General features: G+C 38.2%; 1 protein-coding gene and 1 long non-coding RNA gene across 2 annotated transcripts; both read left to right on the top strand.

The window, feature by feature from the left end:
• The first annotated feature begins 8848 nt into the window (after positions 1–8848).
• LOC131240510 (cyanate hydratase) lies at positions 8849–18291 on the top strand. The gene is made up of 4 exons (XM_058238779.1): positions 8849–9169; positions 9260–9331; positions 16636–16744; positions 18058–18291. The coding sequence occupies exons 1-4, from the start codon at positions 8898–8900 to the stop codon at positions 18091–18093; spliced, it is 489 nt and encodes a 162-aa protein (XP_058094762.1). The 5' UTR covers positions 8849–8897; the 3' UTR covers positions 18094–18291.
• A 1174-nt stretch (positions 18292–19465) lies between these two features.
• Positions 19466–20196, top strand: LOC131238672 (uncharacterized). Its single transcript, XR_009168012.1, has 2 exons — positions 19466–19858; positions 19968–20196. It is a non-coding gene; the product is annotated as an uncharacterized LOC131238672 (long non-coding RNA).
• Positions 20197–20456: the final 260 nt, after the last annotated feature.

The following is a 20456-nucleotide window of genomic DNA, read 5'->3' as shown; positions in this document are numbered from 1 at the left end:
TGAAAGCATCCATGCTACCCTATTTCAGGAAGGTGGTAGGCAAATCTACTTTGGAAAAAGACCAAAGGGATCTACCACTATCTATGCAAGTCTATCATGGAAAAAGACCAAAAGGTTTATATCACTATCTATGCAAATGGGTTGGGCTGGATTGGACCCTATTGGCTTGGGCCTGAAGACCAGCAGGCTATTCCTGGGGCCAAGCCTATGCAAAACGAAAACCCGGCTGGCTGACTTATTCAACATTAATTGTTCGATTTAGACACTTGGGCTAGCTGATTAGGCTGGCCTGAGCCCAGGCCATTAGCTTATGAGTAGGACAAACCAGGTCGCAGCATGATTGTGACCTTAATGTAATCTAAATTAGTTCAATAATAGCATTTTTTGTAGTAAAATCGTGGAAATTTTAAGAAATGGTTGATGATGATAATAAGACAGTAGCATGGTGATGATGGTGATGATGATTATTATAATAATAATAGTAATAAATAACAAAAATGAAGATGTTAAAATTATTGTCCACATCACTTTGGCATTGTCATCGCGACGTTATTTGTGTAATAGTACATATCAAATACCAATGAAAGCATGGTGATGTGTTGGGCCCCATGCAAGCAGCATTTGGAGGATTGTTAGAGTGGCTTAAAACCCGATATTGTCTCATGCCCTAGACTTTCTTGTATAAATTACCGCGAGGATGAGATTGATAACGATAACATTGATCATGATGATGGTGATGGTAATTGTTTAAATAAATAATTGGCATTTTCTTTTGTGCATAGGCCATTCGTCAAGCCAGAAGAAAAAATAAATCATTTCAAAGATTCACAAGGGACAATAAGAATAGTCCAAAACATGCAAAATCATTTAAAGAGGGACCGACAGTCTTGATGGAAATCACAAGAAACTCATTTACAAATAGGTCATGACACCAAACAATCCAAACTAGTCATGCCTATTTTGATGCTAAAGTGAGATTGGACGTGTGATATAATTACCATGATATCCAATTACAAGGAGACAAGTAGTGATACAACATTACTCTTAATCCAACTACAAAGAGACAAATAATCTAATAGAACATTGCTCTAGCATCTTTATGAACCAACGGCTAAATATGAGAGGGAATGCATAATAGCTAAAGTGGTCTCATCAACACATCATGGTGGGTCCACATCAACAATTTTGAAAAATGTTGGCACTTGATAATTTGCCAGAGAGAGAGAGAGAGAGGAATAGTGTGATAGATGATATGCAAGCACTCATAAATTAACTAAAGTTTATACCACGGTATACAAGTTAATTAAATTAAACTGTCCAAATTATGGGTCCTAGTTTAGATAAAATTACTACATTTGGTTATCTAATTTTACTATGATTTTTATAAATAAAAGAGGTTGATGGCTTGGTATTTTATTTAATAATTATTCAATTATTATATAGTTAAAGGTACGTCTGAGGCTATAATTTAATTCACATGAATGGTGGGTCATAGCAAAGGGATAGGTACATCAAGAGAGGAAATTGTTTCTCGTGTCGCCATGGCGCACTAGAGTTTTGGATGAGACTAAAAGTTAGGCCTTAAAGGTTTCATGGGGTGCTGCATCACATGGACTGTTTAGATTTTATGTTCATGACACGTGTGTAAGGTGCGCACGCGAGTTCTCACCTAAAAACTAGCCAGTTGAATGTTTCTCTTAAATATAAAGGAGGTCTACTGACATGTGATATAGCCAAATGGTCTTCATTTTTGTGTGTGTGTGTGTGTGTTATGAGGTCTCCCACACAATCTGACAACATCAAACCCGTTAGAATAGTGGCCCCAGCACTTGATCCACTTATTGCTGAAGATTTAATCCAAATTACATCTTGTGGCCCACCTAATGAGTCAATCGGTCTTGCTTTTGATAAAGATAAAATTCACGGTGAGGCCAACCTGTTGGATGGATTGGATGACATACGTACATGACATGTAAGAAAAAAAAAAATTGATGGTTAGAAAAAAAAAAAGGATCAGTGGTCCATATCTGATGTTCACACGTACCCCATTTGATTGGTTTGCTAAAATGATTTTTGGGGAACGTTCATGGTGGACTGCCGTTGAATGGCCTGGATTTCACACTCGTGTGCCACATGGAAGCTCCTCCATTTCACGCACTCAGTCCCCTTAGTCTTTTTACGTACAGGTAGGTAGGTCTGCCAGTAGGAAAATCAAAATTTTCAAATAGAGATTGCTTGAAAGGCCAGGCCCACTATTCAAAATATGGGCCACCACCCAGGCCTGGCCCACTGAAAATCCTATCTACAGGCCTCCATTGGACCATCTACTGCAGGGACCACTTGATAAGCTAATGGGTGAGGTACGAAAGCGATCTTGGCAGGCCTGTCTAGTCCGGGTCCAGCCAACTTAGGAAGGGAACTGGGATTTGTAGTTGTGATGGGCCAGGTTTCTCGTAGGCCGGAACACACTGAGGCCAGAGCCTGATATGAGCCAGCATAGCAGGTCCAGGCAATTTTTATATATATATATATATATATTATTTGGTCTACATCCCCACAGCAGGGCCGAGCTTGAGCATGGTAAAAATTAGCTCGGCCCAACACGAACTGACCTGGCCTGAAAATTGATCAAATCTTTTATTTTTCATGTGAATGCACTTAATCCATCCGTTGATCAAGTGAGCATGCATGTGTAATGAAATGGACATATAGAAAGATGAAGTCATGCAGGCCACGTGCACATTAAGACTGAACCGAACTGTGTGCGGTTCTTTTTTTTTGGAAGGCAGGACACATGGACATATGAAGTTAAGCGGTAACAATTCATTTTTTTGTGGGAACCAATCCCACCGTCCGCTTGCTTGTGGCCCACCTGAGTTTTGGATCAGCCTCATTTTTGGCGTCATGTCCTCTCATGGCCAAGCTAAGATGATGGATGGAGTTAATTCATAACATCATTAGTGGGACCCAGCATATCTATAAAAAAGAAAATGAATTATCTTCAGTGACGTGCCACAGACCAACCCACTCTCTCCCTTCTTCCTTCTTTTTCGTATAGTAATAGGCACCGAACCCTCCCACCAATCGAAACTGTCAACATTCTCCACTTTTCCATTTCGTTACTCACTTCCTTAAAAAATAAAAAAAATAAAAAACAATCAAACGAGAGAGAGAGAGAGAGAGAGAGAGAGAGAGAGAGAGAGAGAGATAACCCTATAGATCAAGAGAAAAAAAAAAATTGGAGCATGGCCGGATCATTAGATTTTTTTGTTTTAGGTAAGTGATCTTTTACGAATCTGGAATTTTATATTTCTATGTTTTTAAATTTGAATTTTCATGCAATTTTATTTACAATTAATTAATTAAAATTCATATCATAGTTTAGTTAATCCTTTAATTTTTAAATAAATTATTCTGTGTTCTTGATGTGATTCTAACTCATATATGAAATTTTTAGATGCTTTTGTTTATTAAATTTTTGTTATAAAAAATTTATATATAATTAATTTAAAATATAAAATTCTTAAAATTTATTAATTTTAAATTATTGCTAAAATTGTTACGTAAATTTATGGTTTCAATTTATTGTAATTTATATACTCTTTTGAATTAAACTGTTTTACCATCAATAATATAAAGCCCACTTTAAATTTATGGATTTATTAATTAATTGAAATTCTTTTATATTTAACTTCAAATTAATTCAGAAATTTATAATATATATATATATATATATATATATATATATATATATATATATATATATATATATATATATATATATATAATGTTATATTACATTTAAGTTCAAATATAAAATATAAGAAAATTTTATGTATATAAATTAAATTAGTAGCATAAATCCTCTTAAAGATTTTAAAATTTTAATTTGATATATGATTAACATTTTAGAATAATTAATTCCATAAATCTAACATATACAATTATAAATTTAGGACTTTAGATTAGTTGATTTATTAACCTAAATTAAGAATTACCTTAAAATGTTTAATTGAGTTATAAGTTTATATTATAATTTAATTTGTAGTTACTATTTATAAAATTAATAGTAATTACACTCACTTGGAATACGAATTCAATTTAAATATTAATAATTAAATATATTTGAAATTAACTAAATGAGATTAAGATTATTTATGAAATTGTTAAGAATCATAGAATATAGTGTTTGGCAATTAATATAAATTTTAATATATATGATTAAATAATTATTTAAGTTAGAATTTAATATTATAATTTTTATATTATTTCAAAATTTTAAAAATTAATTTGTTATATCAATAAATAAAATATAAAAAGAAAATCACAAATTCAGAGCTCAAATAAAATTTTCAGAAAAGTCAAGGGCTTTGGTATAAATGTCTACACTATTACAAAACATGACCTGTACCCCAGAAAATCCAAATTTACTATCGGTTACAGTAAACAGTCTTTTTACAATTTTATAGACTAAATTTTATCAGCATTAAATTTATGCACCTTATATAGATTGGGCATTGTAACGTAAAAATTAGATTTATTAAATTATTTTATTGTTGATTTTATAATAGTTCATGTCATTCTTACTCTTCTATTTTTATTGAATTTATAAAAAAAAAAATTATATTTATATCAGCAAGTAGGGCAAATGTGTCCCTTAGTTAAGAGACTCTAAAGCCAGCAAGTAAAGCAATTATGTCCCTTGAGTGAGAAACCCTAAAGTCAGCAATTAGAGCAATCGTGTCCCCTGGGTGAAAGACCCTAGAACTCGTTGAATCCTTTGGACTCTCTTTTATGTACGGCGTATAAGTACAATTGTGTGCATGGACATACATCAAAAGTACAATTGGAACAGTAGTCTGACTAGCTAACATATAAATGGGTCCCTCACCACGAGGTATCAATGTGTGAGCGTTAATGCAACGTGGTCATACACTGAGTACGGTATTGTAATTAATCATGGATGTTTATTTAATTAATTACGTCGAATTATCAAATAGTATTGCATGCATACAATTTTTACATTCGTTTTACTTAATGTTAGCATAAGTCATATTGTTATGTTTATTTCAAATATATATTACTTACTTAAAGACATAAGAAATTTAGAACTTCAAATTTGTGTTTGAAACGATCATATTGAGTCATTGTACTCACATTAAATTTAAACCATACAGGTGCCGAGTTGGAATATTTCAAGCAGGCGGACCTTTTATTATTAATTGTATTAGGTTTAGTTTGAAATTTCGATGTTAATGTAATAAGTTAAGTTATTTAATTTAATTAGTTGTTTTAGTTACAGATGTATGGACTATGTTGCTTAATTAAGTTTGGAAATTAGTAGTTGTCCTCCTTTGTTTTATATGTACATAGCCTTGTGAGATTGAGTATTTACTTATGCATTAATGATAATATATAAATTGTAGCTCACGTGCTTAGAATTTGGACATTAAGTAGTCTGCATTGAGTAGTCTTATTCGGGTAACCAAATCTTAGGGTGTGACATAAGCTGAGCTTGGCTCAGTCAGGCTAAAATGATTTAGAGCCCAAGCCTGGCCTAAAAATTGATCGGGTCATACATGGCTGGCCCCAGCCTAGTTTGTGACTAACAAAAAAATCCAATCCCATTCGAAACTAGGCTCGACTCATTGCCACACCTAACTAGCATGAGGCTAAAGGCTGACAAACTACGGGAGGGAATTAGGTGCGGCCCTTACCATGGGGCCCACCTCGATGTATGTATTCTATATCCACACTGTCCATCCATTTTTTTCAGATCATTTTAGGTCATGATGCCAAAAATGAAGAAGATCCAAATCTCAAGTGGACCATAAGAAACACTCGTGATTGAACTCTCTGCCGTTAAAATTTTCCAGGGCCTAATATAATGTTTCCATAGTGCTTATTTACCACCCAACCTCTTGATAAGTTAACATAAACCTCTAAAAAAACACATATCAGCTTCATCCATAAACATCCATAAACCTGGAAAAAATAGATATCAGCTTCATCCAAAACTTTTACGGCTCATTAATGGTCAATCACCACTATTTCGTCTACCTAAGAATTGAATCTACTTCATTTTCTAGCCTATGCCCTAAATTAATCTGGAAAAACGATTGCACGGCATGGATATGGAATACATACATCAAGGTGGGCCCCACGGTTAGGGCTGCACAGACACGGATTAGCTACTGAACTTGACAGCAGGCCACATTTTGTGGGCCCCACCATGAAGTATGTGTTATATTCATATTATCCATACATTTGGAGAGAACATTTTAGGGCATGATCCAAAGAATGAGGCAGATCCAAAGCTCAAGTGGACCCCACTACAAAAAAGTGGGGACAGTGACACCCACCATTGAAACCTTCCTAGGTCCCACCGTGATGTTTATTTAAGATCCAACCGGTTTATAAGTTAACATATACATGAAATAAGAGAAAACACAAATATCAGCTTGGTTGAAAACTTCTACAGCCGAAGGAAGTTTTTAATGGTAGGCATCCACTTCCCATGTTTTTCTGTCATGGTGCGCACTCGAGGTTTGAATTTGCCTCATTCTCTAGTTCATGCCTTGAAATGATCTCTCCAAATGTATGTACCATGGATATAACACATACTTCATGATGGGCCGTATAATGTGGTGACATCACTTAAGCAGCAAGACTAGCCACTTCAAGTACAGGTGCGTCTTTGAAAGTGGGCCCGATCATGCGCACATGGATGCGCGGTACTCAGGACACGTGACATAATACAGATAAAACGGACTAGATCGTGCAACCAACTGTTCGCCAGTCACTATCCGAGCGGATTGACCGGCAGGTAAATACTCCCCTGCCTGTGGGTATGTGAGGCCCACAGAGATGTATGTGATAAATCCGCTCCGTCCATACGTTTTAGAAGATCACCATAGGGCAGGAATATACAAATCGGGTAGATCCAAAACTCAAGTGGTCCATACCGAACTAAACAGTAGATATTGAATACCTAGGGTGACAGAAGTTTTGTATCAGGATAATATTTGTTATACAGTTTATCTGAGTTTTTATAACCCTATGAACGGTTTGGATGGCGTATAAATACCATGGTAAGATCCAGGAAGGTTTCAACGGTGGAAGTTTCCGTTCCCACTGTTTCGTTTGGTGTGGCCCACCTGAGTTTTGTATATGGGTAAATTTTTAATTCCTGACTTATCGTGCTCTTTCAAAACATATGTACGGAGTAGAGTTTTCACGGAATCTCTGTGGACCCCACACAGCCCCGGGCAGAAGTATATCTCTACGCTTGTGTCACAGGCAGTCCGATTCATTGGAAATGGTACCGCTGGATTTTTATTTCTCTCATTTTAACCGTCCAATGTACACGTCCACCGATCCTATAGTCAGATAATAAAATAAGCTTTTTTTTTTTGTTCATGAGCCATCTCGCTGGATAACATAATATGGACGGTTTAATGTACGTACTTATTACCACGTGTTTACTTTGTAATTAGTTTCTACGAGCCTGTGTATCATCCATCATACCCTACCAAGGTATTAATCCTTAACGGATGGTAATTTGATAAAAGGCAGACAGGGCGGCGTTTGTTTTTTCCGCAGATTGAGTAGAACCGCCGCCGGGACTAGATAAAAGAGGATAGCGGATCATACGTTTCCTGGTAATACCTTAGCGAGTGTTACCCTTACAGTAGGGCCCATATTGATGATATTTTGTATATCCACACCATCCATTCGTTTTTCCAGCCAATTTTAAGATATAGTTTCGAAAATTAAGTATAACCAAATCTCAGTTGGACCACACCTATCATTCATAAGATCAAACAGACCTGAATGAAAGAAAAATATAAGTTTGATACGAAACTTTCATGACATAAAATAAAATTAAAAAAAAAACTTTAAACTGTACTTTACTACTTTTCCAAGTGGTTAATGTCCACCTTAGATTTTAATCTGGTTAATTTTTGGCATAACTTCTTAAATTGATATGCTAAAACGGACGGCGTGAATATACAACAGGTCAATTAAAGTGGGCCCCTCCGAGTAAGGGTAACACCCACTAAAGCTGTTGCCTGGGTAACAGGTAATCCGCTCTTGACGGTGAGGGATGGAAGTGGATTCCCTGTGACTCGGGTACAGAGATACCTTTGTGCCTAGGGTTATGTGAGGCTTAGATAGATGTTCGTGAAAAATCCACTCCGTTCATCTGTTTTGAAAGACCACAATGGGGCAGGATGTTAAAAATCAGGCGGATCCAAAAGTCATACTGGCGATACCACGCGAAACAGTTGAGATTGAATGCTGGGCAGTGACAGAGGTTTTGCATTAGGATGATATTGGTTCCTATAGTTTTATCTGAGTGATAATAATTCTATTAACGGTTTGGATGACATATAAACATCATGGTCATCTTCAGGAAGGTTTCAACAGTTGATGTTGCTGTTCACACTTTTTTGTTGGTACGGTTCACCTGAGTTTTGGATCTACCTGATTTTTAGAATCCTGCACTGTTTGGGTCTTTCAGAACAGATTGACGGAGTGGATTTGTCACGGACATATCTGTAGACCCCACACAGGCCCGGGCAGAGAGATATCTCTGTGTGACTGGGTCAGAGGCAATACGCTTCCGAGAGGGACGGTCCTGTAAGGTGCTCTGTGCGGCCCACCTTGGTGTGTGTGTTTTATCCGAGCCGTCCATCCGTTTTGAAAGATCATTTTAGTGGATGAGCTAATTAGGGAGGCAGATCTAAAGTTCAAGTGGACCACATCACAGGAAACAGTGGGGGATGGAACCAAACGGCAAGGAGGGCTCCACAGAGCCCCAGCCAGGACCATCCGTCCATAGTTATGTCCAGGTTCGGGCGGTGTACCCAATCAGCGCCCGGTTTTTTTAAGAAATGGAAGAGAGCAGCAAGGCGAGCGTCGTCGGCCGTCTCCTTGCCGTGAAACGAGATTCCGGCAAGACGTTCAGTCAGATCTCGGCGGAGACGGGTCTGACTAACGTCTACGTTGCTCAGCTCCTTAGAAGGCAGGCTCAGCTCCAGGCCGATACTGCCCTGATACTGCGGGCAGCACTGCCCGAGCTGAGCGAAGACCTCATCGCCGAGATGATGAAGCCGCCCATGAGATCCTACGATCCCCACATCATTCAAGAACCCGCTATCTACCGGTGGATTTTCTTTTCCTTTTTTCCTTCCTCTTTTTTTTAATATGAATATGAATTTGATTTATTTATTTATTTATTTATTTATTTTTGTAGATTGAATGAAGCTGTAATGCATTTCGGCGAGAGCATTAAAGAAATTATCAATGAGGAATTCGGAGATGGCATGTAAGTCCTCAAATCCCTAGTTTGGATTCTGCGATTTGAGATTTTTTACGATTTTGGGTGGATTTTTGTATTTCTGTAATACAGGGCAGATATGTAGATGAGGAATTCTACCTTGCTCTGCTCAGGCATCTCCTACACATGCACTTACCTCAATCCAAACCATCCAAATTGCGGCCTGCACTCTGGATGATTGTTCGTATTTAAATAAATAAAAAATAAATAAATAAATAAAAACACTGAACAGACAACCTGACCATCTGCTTGGTGGTGGTGAAATGGACAGTTACAAGGAGTAATCAACGGTTCCAGCTCAAAACTCGGTGAATTGACTTTAAACTCGGATGAGTCAACTCAATTCGGTGAGATTTTGAGCCTAGTCTGTCACTAGGAAACTCTCTCCTGAACATGAGTCAGTATTGGCTGAACAAGACTCGTCAAGTCGGCTCACTGACTCGATGAGTCATGCCTACACACTCGCCTGGTGAACAGGTAAAAGTGAAAAGTTGCTAGTGAAACTCGAACTCACAACTTATCAAAGAGAGGAAACGCCTGTAACCAGCAGACGATGCGCAATACTTTTGTTCACTTTGTTTATTTTGTATGGGAAAAACTTTGATACTCTGGCAGTGTGATGAATGATACACAAGCACCTACAAATTGCTTAGGAATTGCATGCCTGGCATATTATTCAAGATAAACTGTCCAAATTATAGTCCCAGTTTATATATATCGTGAACCAAACATTGCACTTGTTTGATTGTTTTAATATTGGATTGATGGGCATTTATTGGACAATTAATAATGAGAAACATACAATGGTTCTATTTCAACATAAGTATCACAAATCAGAGGCTAGGATTGTTCAACCAATCTGATTTTAACACTGTCACTTAGTGACAGTCGGTTCCACAATTTATTTGGTTTAATTGGAGACAATGTATGCCATGCATACAATTTCTTTGTCAAGCATCATATGCTGCCAGAGTATCAAATAACTCCCCATTTTATATACTTTAACTTAAGATAACTATTGTTAGTATATGTCTCCACTATAAGTATTTTTAATTTAATTATTAAATGCTGAATCTAGTCAAGTTAAGATACAGTAATCTTCGAGTTGACCCAACCCAACAAGACATTGAGTCTGGTCAAGTTTTCAAGTTCTTGAACACCAACCAACTGTCAATTAATCAGAAGGTTAGGATGGTCCTGTCAGCATGGTTTTTGGCTTATATCCCATCTGCTGTGGAACCCATGATTTGGATTGTTTCGACTGAGCCACACAAATGCCATGTGTACATAAGAGTGTGTGTGCACTATACTCTGGTAGAGCATGGTATAATTCCTTCATATAGATAGATAGTTGGATACATCTTCAAATCTTAACAAAGCATTTGTAATTACCGGGATTCAAATCCAATGACCTTGATTAGATTATGATGGCAGCAATGGTAAGATTGGTAGGTGAAAAAAATATTTGACCCAAGGCTCGTTTACAGGAACCTAGATTAGGCTAAAACTACGAATATCTAGATGGGATTTCAATACCATGAGAAACAAAGATATTTCAACTTTCTTAACAGGTGTGTGCTGTGTGAGGAAGAGGAATTCCCCATCTTCCTCCATTACTTAGTAGCTAGCTCGATGTGGGTTGATTTTGCCCATCTTTTATGAAATTGCTTGGTATGTTAGGGAAAGCTTAATGAAGTGTGTACTAACAAGCTAGGGGGGGGGGGGGGGTGTTGGTGTGAAGCTTAACGAGGTGTTCACTAGATGGGGAAATGGCCCTTTCAAGGGAAATAGGAAAGGTGCTTTGGCATTTGCTTCCATATGCATTTTGTTGGGAAATTTGGAAGGAAAGAAAGAATTGAATCTTCAATGAAGAGTCGATTCTTGTGCAATGTTGCAAGGGAAAATCAAAGGAAACATCATCATTTCAGCTCTTTACAGTTTTTAAGGAAGTTTAATGGTGTGATTATGTCTAAAGGAGATTCATCCAATGTAATTAAGGGGCCAAAAAAGTGAGGGCTGAGCCGCAAGAGCTGTGCTTTGTTTTTAACGAAATTAGATCTTTTACCTCTAAGCCAATCATGTTGTGTACTCATGTTAGTAGAGAGTGGCTGAGTGGTGTGTAGGCCGATTGGCTCTTTCTATTGGGAATTTGGTCTCGATTGAACTGAATGTTCACAATTATATTCCTTTTTGCATCCAAAATGCGGTCCTAGTCTTAGGTTTAATCAATTATTTGCACAACTGATTATATTAGGACTATTTAACTATTAGGATTTGATTATGGTGAACATAAATTGGCATTATCAATGTTGGATGAGGTAGAATCATGGTCTCTTTTATCTTTTAGATAATTTTGTTCTAGTCTCTTGAATGTGTGGATGTTGTTGTGAGAGTTTTGTTGTAATTGGTCCCCCATGGTACTGTGTTGCAAACTATTACCTTACTCTAGCACCATCTTTTTGTGATTTGGTTAATCTTTTGTCTACAGCGACAAACTGGTTTGATTCAAATCGATTACTATCTACACCGTGTGTAGTATTGGAATTTTGGAGTAATATGGAGTTCTTAAAAATGGAAATTGAAAAGTAATGGTTTTTATTTGGTAATTTAAAAATAAAAAAAAATAAATAAATAAGTTACAGTCGGTCTCATATTTAAGGAAGTCTTTTGTAGCCCCATGTTTAGGAGATTTTTCAGGTCCAAGCTATATTTGACATTTTACCTAGTTTAGTTGAGTTTGTATCCTTTGATGATAAAAGTTGGTTAGCTGTTTTTGTAAGTTGAAAAATAAAACATCTTATCTCATATTCTCATTGCATGCGGAGGTTGAGTTGATTTTTTTTTTTTCTTTTTTAATTTTTTTTTTTCAAGAAGTAGGTTGAGTTGCTTATGTTTCCTTAAAACTTTGTAAATGATCGTTTCACCTTTTATACTGATGCTTCTGGGAAATTGAATGAAAGCATTCATTCTTACTTGTAGTTGTTTGAGTTTATTCTCAAGCAAGGAGCTCTACCATGGTGAACACGTGGTTGCATCTCTAAGAATATTATTCTTCTTGGTTTTATTTTCTTGAAGTTGAAATTGCATGGGGATATAGTAGTGAGAACTAGCGTTAAGGAAGACATACAAAACTAAAGCTAAGTGAGAAGATGCTACAAGCAGATTCCCTCTCAATTTGCACATGATTGCAATGTGAAAGGAGCATCACAACTAAGATTGTGCAAGCAGTTGAAGGCCAAACCATTGAAGAGGAATAATTAGAGCACTCTATTTTAGATCTACCTCCTGTTACAACAATTGATGTAGGACATGAAATTTAAGTATGAGATGCAAGAATTCAGGCTTAAATCATACCAATTCAGAAACAGTTACACAAATTCCACATCCCACATGACAATCCAAATCATTCAATTAAAAAGGGGAATCTATGCGGGTCTAGGCAGACACAGGCTAGGACTGGACCAATAAAAATTATAAACCAAACGATGTCAAAGGGAAATAGAAATCAACCACACATGCATAAAAATCAGTCCCTAATCTAAGGGATTCCCCAATTTCAATTCAAGGAACCCTAAGGTAAAAAAAAAAAAAAAAGGCAAATAAATTAGGGCTAATGCAAAGTAAGGCTAGAGTTTAAGAAATATGAATGAAAAGAGAAAAACATGACCCGGAGAAAGCTCCTGCGTGCAGATGATGGCCCGGGGCTAACGCACGTGCGCAGGTGGGCTCGCCGCACGTGTGATGGAAGCCCGCCTCCCCAAAGTGATACCTAGGCCTTGGTCGGCCAGGGGAGACCTCTAATCCCTCTAAGTTTGACGACGATCCGACGTAAGGTCGAGGCGTAGTGCTCCGTCGAAGTTTCAGCCATCCTACAGGTCCATTTGTAAACTAGCTGTAGGGGGATGAATAGCTGCAAAAGCTGAGAAATTCAAAGCAGTAATGATGATAGAAGATGAGAGATATAGATGGAAGAGGGTAGGGGCGGATGGGGATAGATGTGGCTTCGCATCACGGTAATTAGCCCTTCGAAGAAGGGAGGGCTTCGCACTCACTTTTGAATTCTTCCACAACTCACGAAGAGAGCAGAAAAATAAAGCAGGAATTTTTATTAAACTTGAATGAATGAAAAGAACTACAAAGGGTGCTTATTTATAGGGAAAACCCTAAACCCCAAAAACTCGCACCATGTGCGCAACCTATTACTTGGAGATGAAGTAAACTAAAATAAAAACCAAACAAAGAAATCTAAAGCGTTCACGATGTTCTAAATAATAACAATAAGCAAAACCTAAAATATAAAATCAATCCGACGAGTGAGTCACGATCATGAGATCCCATGATGGGTTTTTCTTGACTATCGGGCCCACTTTTTTAACCAAAACTTGTCTTCTAGTTAGGAGGCCCTCCCTGGACATCGTCATCGAGTCAGATCGATGACGGGATCCTCCTTCTGCGTACATACGTGCGTAGGGGTGGTGGTATGCGTGCGCTGTAGGCGGCGTGCAGGCGTGTGTGTGCTATGTCCTCATCAACAATGATAGTGTGTGCTTCCAGAAAAAACAGAGATAGCTTTGTTCTGGAGATGTGTGTTTTGCTCTTACCCTTTCTGTTGAAGATTTGCTCTGAGTTTGTTTGTAACAAGAACGGTACATGCATTATGAAGACCAAGAGTAAACTCATGAATTATTGAGGTCCATACAATTGGATGGCTGAAGGGAAATTTGTGGGAGCACACATTATTGCTGGTGAAACCTAATGCCTATCGTGGAATGGTTATTACCCGAAGAGACTACAAAAGTAGGATCTTCAATATATAAGATTGAGATGAGCAATGAGAAGATTGGGGGTTAAGCATACCACCCGGTTAAAGAGACTTTTTATAGAGATGTTTCGCTTTCCAGCAATGATCAGTTTTGACAGCACAGAGGGTTTCCTCTACCGGATTTTTGTACTATAAGCAGTATAATGTAGTCATTTCAACAATAACAAGGAGTGTGGTTGTCTAGGAGAGATGGGAAGCTTTGGTGTTGAAGATTGGGATGTTAAGCCTAACTTTTGAAGTCATGAAATAGGCATTGATTGACTTGATCAAGGTTTGTTCTTGTGCCATTTATTCTTGGAGGCTGCAGATTTACTACAATAGAGGTGGTGGTTTGGATCATCTTCAGTATTTGCATAGGCATTGTGTTATCAAGTCAGCAAGTTTTTGGAGTTCTTGATATTTTCTCATATTGTTAGAGATAGCAATAAAAATAAAAGACAGAGAGAGAGAGCTTTTTATTATACCAAGAATTCATGCAAAAATGATTTCATTGTCTGCTTCAAAAGAGTAAGAAAGAACGTGTGAGGTGTAATTGCAGCATAGGTGCATGAGTCACGGTTACCTGGAATGCAGGTCACTCAAGTGCATGGTATGGCTATGGGCATGCAGTATGAGCATTACCATTTGGTCACTCCTGTACGAACTATCAAGTATGTGTTATATAACTGCAGACACAAATTGTTGTTGTAATTTATGTGTCAAATTGAATATTATTATAAATATTTCAAGCATAGTATTATGCTACCTATGAGAATTCATGTTCCGAATCTCTATTTTGGTGAAACAGGATCTGTAAAGCTGGGCCCAAATAGTTGGGACAAGGCTATAATGATGGTGGTAGTGGAGGTGATCATCATCATCATCTAAGTCTTTTCCCAACTAATTGGAGTCAGCTTCATGAATCCTGTTCCACCATGTCACTATCAGCAACTAGAGTTGTACACGAGTTGAACCGAGTCAAGCTTGGCCCAGCTCAGCTCAGCTTGGCCAGCAGGCTACCCCAGCTCAAACTCAGCTCGGCTCAGTCCTTGAGGCTGACTAGGCAGCTCGGCTTGGCTCGGGCCAGCTCGAGCCAAGCTTGAGCTCAATCTTTCGACCGGAGTTCGAGTTCGAGCCTACGAACTAAGTTCGAGTTTAGGTTTTATAGTTTTAAATATATATAATATATATTATAATATAAATAGTATATAATATATAATTTTTTTAAATATATAAATATATACAAAATATTTATACTAAGTGAACAACCTGATCTGAGTCGAATCGATTCGAACTGAGTCAAGTTCCGACCCGAGTCGAGTCGAGTTCAGTCTAGCTCGGACTCAGCTCGAAATTTTTTCAACCTCAAAAAATCAGCTCAACTTGGCTCGAACCCAGTTTCAAGCCGAGTCGAGTCGAGTTCGGTCTAGCTTGGACTCGGCTTGAAATTTTTTCGACCTAAAAAAATCAGCTCGACTTGGCTCGAACCCAGTTTCGAGCCGAGTCGAGTCGAGCTTTTCTAATTCAAGTCAAGCAAGATAACCGAGCTTACTCGGTTCATGTACAGCTCTATCAGCAGCTATATCCTCAGTTGAACTATAGGTCATCAAATATTTTCTTACTACCTCCACCCATGTCATTTTAAGCCTTCCCCTTGCCTTTTTAGAGCCTTCAACTTGAACCAACTCACTCCTAACCGGTGGAGTTCTTGTTCTCCATTGCACATGGCCAATCCATCTGGTATACTTTCCCTTGTCTTATTACCTATTGTTGCTGCTCCTAGATTCTCTTGAGTGCATTCATTTCTAATTCTATCCTTCGTCGTGTTGCCACCCATCCATCTCAACATCCTCATTTTAGGCTACACTTATCCTTTGAACATGTTGTTCCTCGACTCCCCAACATTCTGTCCCATAAAGTATGGTTGGTCCTGTGACGTATTATAAAACCTCCCTTTCAGTTTGATTGGTATGCATCGATCAGGTACATCTCCACTTCATCCACCTAAGTCTAATTTTTTGAGCAACATCCTTCTCTGTACTATTACATCATAGTATTATATTTAACTTTTCAAGCGATGCACTGAAACTGTAGTATACACATACCATTGTGGAAAATTCCAAATTACAACTTACTCAAAAGAGTGCACGAGCACAAATATATGTCGCTAAAAGTACCAATTGAAATCATGATCCGGATCGTAAACCATAGGGTAGTTAGCGATCAATCAGGATTGCAAATGGTGATCTGGATTAGGAAACGAAGGATAATCTGAAGTGTGTGTCTGTGATGTCTGCATGCATGCGGGTGTGGGTGTGTGCTTTCTTTCTTTTCTTCTTCTTCTTTTTTTTTCTTTTTTTCTTTTTTTTTTTTTTGGTGGGGGGGGGGGGGGGTCATATGTACTGAACAGATAAAACTCTTACGAGTCCTTTTCTGTTAACTTCAATTTCATGGTATTTTATTGCACAGTAACTTTGTTTCCTTGTATTAGTATGTCAGCAATAGACTTCTACTGCTCCGTCGATAAGGTTAAAGGTGTTGATGGGAAGGATCGTGTGGTTTTGACATTCGATGGAAAGTATCTACCTCACACTGAACATGTTAGTACTTTTCCTTGCTCTATACAATTCAGAAAGGAAATTTTATTAAACTATCTAGACAACACAATTAGTAAATCTTCTTCCACAACTTGGAAAGAATTACCAACTTCATCCCTTTGCTTTACTAGCCATGGGATAAAACAAAAGCATAATTTCATATAAACATAAAATGGATGTGTTTGTTTGCACCAATTATCAGGAAATTTCATGATATTCTGCTCCAAATTAGACTGATCAATCGTAACATATCATTATCTTTCGTAATATTTTGTGCAACCAAATGCACCCTAATACAATATAATGGGAATCGTTTGAAGCAAGTGTGTTGCCTTTTTTTTTTTTTTTTCCAATTAGAAGAAATCAACAGTCAAGAGCAGGGAAAGGAGTTTTAGCTGTTGAATAAAATATTCAAACAAACGAGATGAAAATACCTTTCTTTTGCTCCCTAAAAAAACTTCTTTTTTCCCGTGATGTTGTTTACTAAATGGAAATATTTGTCAGTTCTCCAAAATTTTTGGACAAAACGGATTTACATTTGGTCAACCTTCTTTGGTTCATCTGTCGAAGGTTTGAAAACTCAATAAGAACAAGGTTCCAAGTCAACCTGAAAGTAGTGAAAAGATTAATGGACATATATATGGGAAATGGTACCATGAGGTCAAGCTGTGTGGGCCCCACTGTGATGGACATCCAAGTCATGCATTGGGTAGGTCCCTTCTAGGTTAGGGGATGTGCAAAAAATCAGCTGTATCTAGAACCCAAGTGGGCCATACCATCTAAAACAGTGTGAAATCAAGACTAAAACATCTAAAAGCACTTGTTGGGGCCCAACTGAGTTTTGGATACAGCTAAAACTTGATGTGACCCCTCATCTAAAAGCACTTGGTGGGGACACACATAATGGATGGGCTGGATTTCTAAAACACATCGTAGTGGACCCTATAAACGATCATGAAAATTTTAATGGGTGGATATCCACTCTCAAATGTTGTCTATAGTGCGGCCCACCTAATTCATGGATTGGCCTAAATTTTAGGCCCATGGCCCACCATGGAAGGGTACGTCTGAATGATGGGGTGGATGCCCATCTCACATCACGGGCCCTGTTTGCTAGACATCTTAACAGTGAGTTTATCTTGTTTTAGTTAACAGTGAGTATGTATTAGAGATTTCTAATACATAATCACTGTTAACTAAAATGAGAGGCCCTTAAAGTTAAATCTGCACTAGTCATGATCAGGTCCAGTTGTAAAATATTTTAAAGTTCTTTTTTTTTTTTTTTTTTACACTTTTTTCTTTTTTCCCCTGTACAGAAGTGTGAGCACATGATGTCAAGGTTGAGGAAGTAGGAAGAACTTGAAAGGATTCTCAGAACTGTTAAAATCCTACCACTAATGTCTGTTTTAGGGGGTATATATGCATGTATTTATGTTCCTTTTGTGAGCATGGGTCATCATTAGCCTTCTTCAACTGCTTTCCACTTATTTTCTATTTAGAAGAATAATTCAAACATATTACCAAGTTCTATTTTATGGGTGGTTTGCCAATTTATTTGTGAGATTTGGTGCACTGCTGCCATCAGGTAAGTGGTAGATACATTTGCTCCGGGAGAGATTGAAGAGGCCATTTGCAGTACACATGCCAGCTTGGCAATGGGTTTGCAAATTCCAGGGCACTCATCAGGTGGGCCCAGCAGTGATTACACATTGGCCTAAAAATCAGGCACTCTTACCTATCAGTGGTCATGTGGGTTTGAAAATTCAGTGGTTAGAAAAAATACACCAACAGTACATATTCTATGAATTGGCTCACGGCTCACCTGATGAGTATTAGTGTGGGTAGACCAGCTTGAGTGTTGGGCCAGGGCATGTTTACATAGGAGTTGCGACCCACCTGACTGCTGGTGTGGGTTGTTCACTTGTGCCGCTGATCATGGCTTCAAACATGGTTTTCAAAACGACTTGGAACAATAAGTGATTAATGATCTACACTAGATGGGAGGGATTTTTTTTCTTTTCTTTTGGGATAGAGGAATTTTAAGATCCATGTTAATGGACAATGATAGTTGCTGCCCATGGAGTGCAAGCTGCCTGTAACAAAATAATAATAATAATCAGGCAGATCCATTCATCAGGTGGGCTGCACTGTTACAACAATTGATAAAATGGACAGCCATTGCATTTATTCAATGTACATGTGTGGCCCACCTGACAAATGGTGTCTCTATAGAGCGGATTGCATATTGAGTTACTGAGTAAACTCTATGGGGCCCACCATCATGTATTTATCTTACCCAATGATTTTCCATATCATTTTAGAGCATCCAAAAATGGAAGCATATCCAAAGCTCAAGTGGACGACACCACAAGAAACGGTGGTGATAATGACATCCACCATTGAAACCTTCCTAAGGCCCCTACGGTGAATTTTTATTTTTATTTTTTGGGGTTATCAAACCTGTTCATAAGGTCACATGGACATTGACAAAAGGAAAACACAAAAATCGGTTCGATCCAAAACTTTTGGCCCATGGTGATGTTTTTTGGTCATCCAACCTGTTCATAAGGTCTCACATAGACAAGGATGAAGGGAAAAAACAAATATCTTCTGTGCCCTCAAGAAGTTTTCATCAGTAGGCATTCCATTCCCACTGTTTCCTATGGTGTTGTCCACTTGAGCTTGTGTGGGCCCCACAGAGTTTTACTGGGTATGCAATCCCCTTTCGTCTCTATACGTGGCTTCGAGTACAAAGGGTTTAATTCTTCCTGAAGCGAAATCCAAGGCATTGCAGCAGGGAGCCCTGACGCTCTTAATGTGCTACACACGGATGGCCAGATATGGACCATCAGTCTGGTTCGACCCACATTTCATACATGGGACCACCTCCTTGAATACAACTGTCAATATCTGGGTCTCGGCATGGATGGATCCATGATGCGAAAATAGCAGTGGTGGTTTGATGATCCAATGGTCTCCGCCATGACCTTCAGCCGATGTAAAATTCATCTAAATGGACGGACGGGAGCAGAGCTGGGCCCCACCTATTTACAACCCTATTTGCTATATGGAACTTGAGGGAGCAGGATCTCGGATGCTTCCTGACCTGAAAACCAGGTCCGTCTGACCATCGGATATGCCACGCGCGCAGGTTTATTTCATTTAACAGTTCATTTTTTTCAGACAAGTGTGACCGAATGGCCGTCGTGCCCGCTTATTTTTTCAGGTGTCACAAGACGTACAATGTAGGGATCACCTGATGAACGGTTCAGATCTCCCTCGTGGGGCGAGCTCGAGTAGTTATCCTAGCTCGATATGAAACTGCACTTCAGAATAGCAACTACAGTCCTGATGTGTAATAAAGTGTATGGTTTACAGAGCAACTCACTTGGATATGGTTCACGGAACAAACACGTTCCAGATCGTTATATGCTAGCCATCAGATCTTTGACCTTTTCCCTAGACCGTTGATGTATTCTTGTCGTCTCTCCAACTCTCCTGACTGCGACGCTGGATGGTAGATGAGAAAGGGAATAATCACATGGGATCGAGCCGTGCACGCCCATCTTAGTGCATGGGCCTATCAATGACACAGATCTAGGTCTCAGGTAGACTCATACACAAGAAACAATGGTGATTGAATGCCCATCATAAAAAAATTCTCACCATGACGTTTATTTACCATCTAATTTGTCAATTAACCCACACAGATCTG

The sequence above is a fragment of the Magnolia sinica genome, chromosome 3 (assembly GCF_029962835.1).
Source record: "Magnolia sinica isolate HGM2019 chromosome 3, MsV1, whole genome shotgun sequence".
Lineage (NCBI taxonomy): Eukaryota > Viridiplantae > Streptophyta > Magnoliopsida > Magnoliales > Magnoliaceae > Magnolia > Magnolia sinica.
The sequence above is the reverse complement of the archived record's forward strand: the minus strand, read 5'-3'. Positions and strand labels throughout refer to the sequence as shown.

Coding starts and splice junctions, on each gene's coding strand:
- LOC131240510 (XM_058238779.1), top strand. CDS start 8,898: ATGGAAGAGAGCAGCAAGGCGAGCGTCGTCGGCCGTCTCCTTGCCGTG. Junction 9,170..9,259: donor CAAGAACCCGCTATCTACCG/GTGGATTTTCTT, acceptor TTATTTTTGTAG/ATTGAATGAAGCTGTAATGC. Junction 9,332..16,635: donor GAGGAATTCGGAGATGGCAT/GTAAGTCCTCAA, acceptor TCCTTGTATTAG/TATGTCAGCAATAGACTTCT.